The sequence below is a fragment of the Branchiostoma floridae genome, chromosome 16 (genome assembly GCF_000003815.2).
Source record: "Branchiostoma floridae strain S238N-H82 chromosome 16, Bfl_VNyyK, whole genome shotgun sequence".
NCBI classification, from domain to species: domain Eukaryota; kingdom Metazoa; phylum Chordata; class Leptocardii; order Amphioxiformes; family Branchiostomatidae; genus Branchiostoma; species Branchiostoma floridae.
In genome coordinates, this window is record NC_049994.1 from 12540000 (window position 1) to 12549337 (window position 9338).

Genomic DNA, 9338 nt, shown 5'->3' on the forward strand with positions numbered 1-9338 from the left:
ACGCAAGTGGAGGACAAGCTGGCTGAGGCAAAAGCAGAGATGACCTAACTGCGAGGCACCATGGACGATGCAGAACGGAGAGCAATGCGGGACAAAGCAAAGGGAAAATCAGATCTGAATGACCTTGCCCAGCAGCTTGCTGACCTTCAGAGAAAGATGAGGAATGCGGATTCCCTGACGAGGCAGCAGATGGCAGATGCGGAGTCCATGGCAAACCTGCGTACGTCACGGGCGCGGGAAGAACTGGCCACTGCTCAGGACGAGATCGGGATGTTGCAAGATCTTCTCGATGACCTTCGCAACAGGCTTCGGCAACAGGAACGTAAAGCGGGTGCCAGTCAGATGGCGCAAGAAGATCAAGACAGACAAGTGGACAATCTTCTAGCAGCGCTGAGGAACCAGCGCAGAGATGCAGACAGGTTAAGGGCCACGTTGGATAAATTGTCAGATGAAAATGCTGACGACGTTGCAGCACTGATGGCAGAAGTGAACGCACTGCGGGATACCCTCTCACAACAAGCTCAAACAATCGCAGCGCTGACCACACCAGCTCCGCAATGGTACTACGTCCCAGCAAGGGGGAAGACCGGGGGATACTGGGTGCCTTCCACGAACGGTCAACAAGTGCCTGGGGGCCAGGCTGGAGTGCCTAGTAGTAGTGTAGGAGGTTACTGGGTTCCCACTACAGGAGGAGGTGGAAGAAGTGGGTACTGGGTTCCGACAGCGAGACAACCGGGGAGCCCGATTGTCATCAGGTCTCCTGCGGGGCCGCCAAGGTTCTACAGTACCCCAAGGAGACGTGGTGGTGGAGGAGGAGGAGGAGGGGATGAAGATGGAGATGGCAGCCCACCAATCTTCTATGCTCCAGCTGGATCAGTACCAGTACCAGTGGCTGCACCTCCTGGATATGAAGCTGTCATCCCTCCTGTAGTACAGACCGTCGAAGATGATGCAGCCCTAGTATGTAACGTACCTGAACATCACGACCTAGAGGATGAACTTGCAAAGATGAACGAGCTTCTGTCCAAGTTCAAGACGGAGAAGAAACGAAGAAAGTCTGAGATCGAAGCTCTTGACCTTGCGTTAACACAGAAGGAAGAACACCTCCGCGAGCTTGAAGATAAAAACGAAGAACAAGACAGACAGCTCAAAGAAACAGCCAGAAGGTTAAAAGAGAAATCAAAGAGTGCCAAGCTAGATGATGAGTTTGTGGAGGATGCCTTGGATCAGCATAGGCAGCTACTAGAAGAGATAGCTTGTGTAGAGGAGACACTGTCCAAACGTAGGGCCGAGTTACGGGAGTCTGACCGCCTCTTACAGCAGTGTCGGGAGGACCTGACCAGAACAACTGCCGAGGCAGGAGACACCATCAGGCGATACGACGAAGCGCGTGCCAACCTTGGCACCACAGAAGAGGATGTAAGGGAGCTCGAAAAGAGAGCTAAAGAGACAGGAAATGATTTACTTGATGCGCAGGACAAACTGACAGAGCTTCAAGGGGACATCCTACATGCAGAAAGCAAGAGAGCTGGACTGGAGCAAGACATAGACGACATCAAAAGGGTCATAGCTCAGAGAGATGGAGAATTCCAGGCTCTGGACATCAAGACGAAACGGTTAACAGAAACTCTGCAAGAGTTAGAAGCACAGGTTGTGATCACCGAGGAAAAAGAAGCAGAAAGGCACAGGGCCTTAAAGGATGTGGAAAGAGTCCTGGCAGAACGAAAGGCTGAGCTGGGAAGGCTTAAAGGACAGGTGGAAGTGAAGCAAGGCGAGCTGGAAGAACTAGATAAGGATCTTGGACACAAGCAGACACATATTCAACTGCTGGAGGAAAAGATAGCTGCCACCAAAGCTGAGCTGGCTTCAGCAGCTAAAGAAAGAGACACTGTGTTAACAGAGACACAGAGGGAAGTGAGAGAGTTCCAGGACCTGCTGGAAGACCTTCGTGCTGAGAGCCAAGACCTTGACACAGTTGTGAAGGACAGAAAGGCAGAGCTGACAGAAATCAAACAGGAAATAAACGACAAGGAAATCGACCTTGATGCTGTTACAACAAAGATGGAGCGCTGTGTTACAGAGTATAGGCAAGCCCAGGAAACCTTGAAACGGGAAAGGTCGGACCTCGACTTGGCAAAGCAGCAAGTGCGAGACAAAACGCTGGAAGCTGACCAGCTGGAAGCACTCATACAAGAAGAGAAAACACGTCTAGAGCAAGTGCAGAACAAGAACAAGCGGAAACAAGCAGAGGTGCAGAGGTTAGATGAACAACTAAAGGAGCAACAGCAAGAGTACGACTATCTATGTGAGCAGCAAAGAACTCTCCAGGCAAATGTCAAGACATTGTCAGACGAGAAGGTCATGTTACAGGAGTCCAGAGATGGGTTGATCACCAAGACCAGGGAATCCAAACATCGTCTCGGAGAAACCGAGCAGCATCTGCGGACAGCAGAAGACCAGTTGGAGCGACTACAGAGAGACGTAAGACAGGAAGAAGTGGATTTGGCAAAACTGAAGAAGAAGGTTTCCTCTGCAAGGGAGGAGGACAGAATCATACAAGACAGCCTCCAACATGCGAAAAAGCAGCTGACAGCCATGAAAGACGACCTGCATGACATTGAAGACAAGTTGAGTACTGCTGAAGAAAAGTTGCGCAAAGCCGTGAGTGACAGAGAGGAGACTCTGTCAGATCTGCGGAGGCTTAACGAAGCAGTCAGAAACTCCAGATTAGCGTACGATCAAGCGTCGCAAAAGGAGCGAGAACTACAGGACAGTGTAAGCAGGCAAGAGAGGAAGTTGGACAGTGACAGAGACGATCTACAACGGATTCAAAGCGTGAGAGGGCAGACTGCATCTGAACTTGACCATATAGGAAATGAGGTCATTCGGAAACGTCAGGAGTTTGACCACCTTCAGGCACAGATAACGCAGATGCAGCACACAGAAGAGAAATGTACGCAACTAGACCATCAAGTGAGCATTATGAGTGCACAGCTGGCAGCTCTGCAGGGCGAACTGAGGAACAGAGACGAGGAAAAGACAGAGTTGGCTCAAGCCCTTAGTTCTTGTCAATCAGAACTCGAAACCCTGCGAGAAAGTTCGAAACGGGAGCAAATCACCCTAAACAGTAAGATCAAGGAGCACCAGGAGGAGATGAGAAAATTGAAGAGAAAACTCCAGAAAGTGCAGAGTGAGTTTGAAGGGGAAAGGAAGGCTTTGAATGAGGAGATAGAGAAGCTGGAGAGTTTTGGGAAGAAACAACTTGACCAGGCAGGAAAGATGGGGGAAGAGTTAATGACTCTGAGACAGGAACATAACAGGCTACAGCAGGAGCATCAACTACAGCAGGATTTGAAAAACATCGCTGAAATGGGGCAAAGATCGCTCGCAAACTCGCCCACTCCAAAGAAACGTCGCACGGTGAGAATAGCTGCCCCAGGAGAAGAGGCAGACAGGATCGCCAAGGAACAAGAGAACCTGAAACAGCAGCTTCGTCAGCAGATGTCTCGCCGGGCACGTGCGATGGAGGGAGAGCGGTTCCGTAACCGTGATCAGCTGAACGTTTTACGGGAAAGAGTACGCAACCTAGAGGACTATGTGAGCAATACCTCTGCAGACTCGTCATTAGCTGATGTGTCAGGATTTTCTTCATACAATAATTCTGGACTGGGGCATTCTCAGGGACATTGAGGAGAACAAGTTTGTAGTTATACATAAACCACTATCATGAGGGGTATCTCCATCCTGGAATCCATACTTTTCTAGCTCCATTCCATTTAAATCTTTGGTCCTACATGTAATATCATTGAGTAGTTTGATTATTGAATATTTCTCACCAGCAGTCTAACAGGGATTAAACTCTAAATGCCTTTTTAATCCCTGTTACTGTTAGCATGCAGTTCAGGGCTGTCTTCAGGACCCATTGCTGTCTTCCATCATGGAAACTTGATTGTTTGGATGGATACAAATTTCACACTATGGCCATTTGTCCTAAAAAAATTAATGCCATTGATAAAAATGTATTTTTGTAAGCTTGACATGGAAGATTTAACATTGAAAATTCACAACCAGACTCCTTAACAATGAGTAGGATGGAAAAAGATTAAAGCTGGAGACAGCCATGATGCTGTTACAGACGGCAGTGCAACTTGGATCCAATCAGCCATGTTTCAGGCAAATAGTTGAATGTCAAACAATCCTCTATTAACCAGAGGCATGCTATTCTGTGGCAGCAAAAGCAGCCAATTTGGTCTGTTGTATGTGTTCTCAGTATTATTTCTGTTTTGACCAGTTTCTACTTAATTTCAAAAGTAGTATACGTAAACATATTGCCACTAGAAATGATTTTTTGGTTGTTTCTTTTCTTTAGGATAGGACTGTTACAGTGTGTGCAGTGAGACATATCTTATAACTTGATGTTAAAGTTATTGTAACGTGTACATTGTGTTGTCATGAAGCCACTTAATGTATGGTTATGGTATTTATACTGGTTTGCTTATTGTTATAAGCCGGCCAAAGTTGCCATCTTACATAGTTACTCTACAAGGATGTATGCTACTAAATGTATGTGTCATATACATTGTACATGCACATGTAGTGTATGTAACATGCCATGTATCATGAATTTTCTACCACTTACAGTATTCCAATATTTCGTACCATTCAAAATTGAAGTGCCAAAATATACAACATTGATAGTACTAGTGTTGGCAATACTGGAAGAGTAATGAATATGTAATGTAATGAATATACTTACTCTGTTTTGAACCCAAAGCCACTAAAATCAAATGCCATTGTGTCAAGGTATAACTTTGTACCAGCTCTATTGGATGTGAAACGTTATATATGTGACAAAGCCAAAGATATTTTTCTTACTCTCTTGGACAACAACTTAAGGCAAGGGATTATTTTTCATGTTTTGTTTCGCATTTGCTTATTTTGTGTGTGTGTTTTTTTAGAAAATTACATTAAAATGGAACAAAATGGTTGGCTAAAATGTGACTTGCCAGATTATAGAAATAGTCAATACAGTTGTAATCAAATAGAATGAACTGAATGTACATGTTATATGACAATTGTTCTATTTTCATTTGGGGAGAAAGTCTCTACACGTATGTAGCCAGATACTGTTGAAATATGGTATAAATGCAGAAAGCCCTGTCCAACATGTACTCTTATCTGCATTGAAGCCACAATCACAAAGCTTGTTGTAACAGACTTAATATTTAGCTTTTCTCTTTTCAATTAAACAAGTGATGAATTATTCAAACATAATGCTATTCTTCAGATGTAAATATTTTGATATCTGAGAAACTAAGAGAGGAGTTTGTATGTTTTGACAATAAATTATGTTTTTCTGTGCAATGCTGTTGTCTTATCAGTTATGTTGAGATTCGTGCCTTTGGATTTTTTTTAAATTTAGATCATCATCATAGGATCGATTTCTTATTGACCCGCAAACCCCTTAAAATTAATTTTCTCGAAAAAGTCCAAGAACCAATAAGTTGATGTGACCCGCTTTGAAACGATGCCTTGCGGAAGTGAAATGAACTGCAACCACCCCACAAGGCAAAACAAATGCACTATATCCAGGGGAAAATGGACTTTCCAAAGGGATGTAAGCTGGTATCCCATGTTTAGGAGTCTCATTTCTCAAACGGGCTTCTATCTGCTGTAATAACACAACAAAGTGCATTGCTCGTCCAACGACCTTACGGTGATATTGGTTGTGCAACCTGTTACACAATAACAAAGGTGGCCAACTTTTACATTTCATACTGCCTGCATGAAATACGTTAGAAATACTCTCAGAGTGAAAAGAAAATCAGATAACATTTATCTTATATCAAATTTAAAACTTTATTTACATGTTTTTCTCTAGTAAAATATGTTTGATTCTATTTGAGATAATTTTCTCTCTGTATGTCAGGCGAAAGGAAAATACAAGTTTGGGCACCTAGTATGTAATAAACTTCGCAAAATCAAGATGGCAGTATCACGGCTTAGGCTGGCTTTCCGCATCAGTTTTGCCGTCTTAGGCACATTTGTCGGCCTGTCTGCGGCGGTGTGTTGGATTCAAGTGTTCAAGAGCTACGACACAGCGGCTTTTGGTGTCGCTTCAGGTAAGGACAAGGGCGTAGGCGGGAGAAAAAGTGTGTGGAGGGGGTTGTCAGTTACCATGCATGCCCCTATGCCCTACAAAGTAAACAATTTATCTAGAACTGCACGTTTCAGTCGCGTGATTATGACACAGCATAAAATTGATTTAAAACTTAAGTCCAAGTTTGTTGATGTAACCAATAGTACATAGTCTGTAAATACAAGAAATTGTGATTATCATGGAAGCTTATCTGTGTTGGTACTGAAACATTCGTGTAGTACAATTTTTGTGAAACTTCCTTCCAACACAAAGGTATGCAATTTCAACGATTGCTGTCAACTTCTTCAGGATCAATAGTACTTACACGTTAACTCACTAGAGTTGCAACCACAAAACCTTATTGACACGTGATATATATTAGTAACGTTTATATATGATGTAACTGGTCAAAAGTGCCAGGAAGTTTATACCTTTGTATTAGAAGAAAGAAATTGTGATGTTCTGCACTTTCAGGTCTAACTGCTGCTGTGGCCCTGACCATCCACATCCTCTATGCTCGTGAACAATGGCAGGCCTCGTATCGCTGGCTGCGGGGGCTGATGCTGTCTGGCTGTTTTGTACAGCTGGCAGGGGTCTGTGGGTTTGTCACCTACCTGGTTCTGGGGATCACCAACCACCAAGGTAAGGGTCTTGTGCATAGAGCCATCGCTTGGCAGAGGAGAGGTCAAACTCAAAGGGTCACACCAAAGATTTTATCGTCAATATAAAAGTCAAAGACCAACTATGCTACATATAGTGCAATTCTTTATCTTAGCAACTTTAGCAGTCACTTTTCAAATGCTAAAATTTTCTCATCACCATTTTTTGATCACTCACCATGCCAGTGAACAATTGAATTGAAACATTTTTGACAGTGGTATTTGTTCCCATTGCTAAAATCAAGGTTAAATGACATATAACCTTTTTGGAAGAAGCAATGCGTTTATGAAGGTTAGACATCCAGGTAAACAATGTTCTTTTTTTCTCCCAGCTCTGAAGCCTGACAGTTACTACATCACCTGTGTGTGGTGCTTCCTCACCTGGAAGTGGGGCTTCCTGCTCTTCCTGTACGCCCGCATGTACAGGCGCGAATTCGACCCGACCTACCAGCGTATGATGGAACCAGGGGATGTCAAGGTGTAGTGGTTCCTTCATCATCATCATCATCAGGGCTGTCTCCAGGACCCATCCCTCAAATTTACTTGTTGAGATGGACAAAACTTCATTCCATCTGCCCCAAAATCTGAACTTCGTTGATGAAAATAAGTTTTCATAAGCTTAAAATGACAAGGAAAATAGATAACATTGCATGGCTCCCCAAAAAATGAGGAGACTGAAAGGAGGCAGCTCTCAACATCATCATCTTTCAATTTCTATCAGTGGAGACCAAGCTAACACAGATTTTACTCCACATCAAGGGTACCTTACATAACATCAGGACTGTACAGTTGTACAGTTTGGTACCTTAGCTTTTATAACCATTTGACAAAGTATATGCATAGTCTTTAGTTACGACAGAAGCATTTTGGTATCTCGTGCAAAAAAGGTATGCTTGTGAAAGGATCTCAAAACAAAAATGGCTTTAAGATAGTGTAATGCAGTTCTTAAGTTTCAGTTTTGTTGCAGAGATAAGTCACAAAGAATGTATATACTTGAGTGTAATTTTTTCTCGTCACAGTACTAGTATATGTTATGAAATGGACTTGTACCTGAAAGAGTTCTAGATACTTAAGAAAGACGATTGGAAATTGATTTCTTTATGAAAAAAAATGACCTTGTGTGTTGCTATTGTTGGTTCCATTTCAATTATATATGATACGTATGCACAAGTAAGTACACAAATATTATGTAACAATTTGATGTCAATGAATAACAGTAGATTTATGTCAAAATCAATGTTGAAAAATCATGGAGAAAGGCAACATGTTTGTTTTAAATGAAAGTAAAGAGGTCTTTCCTTGGGCACTTGAGATTGAAAGCCTATGTAAGATTGTAAATGTATTCAAATGTAATGAAATATAGCAAATAGTGTTACTTGCAAATAGCTATATAGAGCAAAGAAATTATAATTGCTAAAAAAGCATATAATCCTGAAGATAACAATTAGAACTCATAATGTTTAGTTATTAAGCTGTAAAATTAAAAAATCAGGCTATTTTCCTCAAATCTTTATCGGACATGGAATTCATTTTTGTGTCAGATTTATGACAGAAATAAGATTGACAGGGTTGCTGTTTGTTTTAATCCCTAGAATTATACACTTAAGAATATTCCCAACTGCCTCCAATCTTTTTGTTATATCAACTATTCCATTACAGTCAAATTAAGGCCTTTGATTAACTCTATTCTACAGCAGCTGTTACTCAAATAATAGGTTACACAGATGTCTTTGTCATACACTAATCATATTATTACAATTATTGTTATTATTATCATTATGATCATAATAACCTACCAATTTCTATGGGGCCAGCTGGTTGTTTCCCAGCCAGGATTAGCCTATTTTCAAGAACTACACAGGTCAGCTCCTCAGCCGTAGGGCCAACATAATCTCCAAGCAGATCCTACAGTGGCATAAGTATCATAAGCTGGCCAAGTAGTGTAGCCTGCCAAGGAGTGTCCATTTGTTCCAAAGAAAATTTTACCATAGAGATAGACCCTAAGACATGACTCATAAAATACAGTGATAGAATTTCCTTTGCGGCATCTTGGCCCTTTAGCCAAGGATCTTGCCTGTGATGGCCTTGGAAACATTCTGGAATCCAGGCTAAGATAGGCTGAGACAGACTGGTTTGAACCAGTCTCGGTAAAGTGCATGCATAGTAAATAGGCTAAAGCATAGCATACACAATATAGAATTGTTATATCTTTTGATACAATTTCATTATATAACAGTACTAAATCTTCAGCTCCAATGCATGTGGATGTTTACATGCTTTGATAGTGGTTATGCCATGTAGTTTTAAATTAATGTTAACCACTGACCAAGTCACGGCCTTGGTAAGCAACTGTCCAAAATGTTCTTGAAGGACCACCCCACTGTTGTTTTTGATATGTCTGCTTGTGTCACTTGAATTCCCTGGCACTACCCTCCATTTCTGCATGGGAGAAACCCATCTGATTGACTTTCTCTGTGTATTTGAAGAACAGAACAGCCAGGAAGGTGAAGGGCAGTCATTGAAATGTCATCTTGAATAAA

General features: G+C 42.2%; 2 protein-coding genes across 2 annotated transcripts in view; both read left to right on the forward strand.

The window, feature by feature from the left end:
• LOC118432780 (centriolin-like) overlaps window positions 1–4546 on the forward strand; it is an 8997-nt gene extending 4451 nt beyond the window's left edge. The window contains exon 4 of the mRNA XM_035844399.1: window positions 52–4546. Within this exon, the coding sequence (XP_035700292.1) occupies window positions 52–3690 (3639 nt within the window). The 3' untranslated portion in view covers window positions 3691–4546. The remainder of the gene's footprint in view (window positions 1–51) is intronic.
• Window positions 4547–5934: 1388 nt separating this feature from the next.
• Window positions 5935–8416, forward strand: LOC118403684 (heme transporter HRG1-like). Its single transcript, XM_035802462.1, has 3 exons — window positions 5935–6122; window positions 6614–6781; window positions 7131–8416. Exons 1-3 carry the CDS (start codon window positions 5987–5989, stop codon window positions 7280–7282), a joined length of 456 nt encoding a protein of 151 aa, XP_035658355.1. The 5' UTR covers window positions 5935–5986; the 3' UTR covers window positions 7283–8416.
• The last annotated feature ends 922 nt before the right edge of the window (window positions 8417–9338 follow it).

Excerpts from the sequence above, each read along its gene's own strand:
- LOC118403684 (XM_035802462.1), top strand. The coding sequence starts at position 5,987 with ATGGCAGTATCACGGCTTAGGCTGGCTTTCCGCATCAGTTTTGCCGTC. Across the intron at positions 6,123-6,613 it reads GGCTTTTGGTGTCGCTTCAG|GTCTAACTGCTGCTGTGGCC; the intron begins GTAAGGACAAGG and ends CTGCACTTTCAG. Across the intron at positions 6,782-7,130 it reads GGGGATCACCAACCACCAAG|CTCTGAAGCCTGACAGTTAC; the intron begins GTAAGGGTCTTG and ends TTTTTCTCCCAG.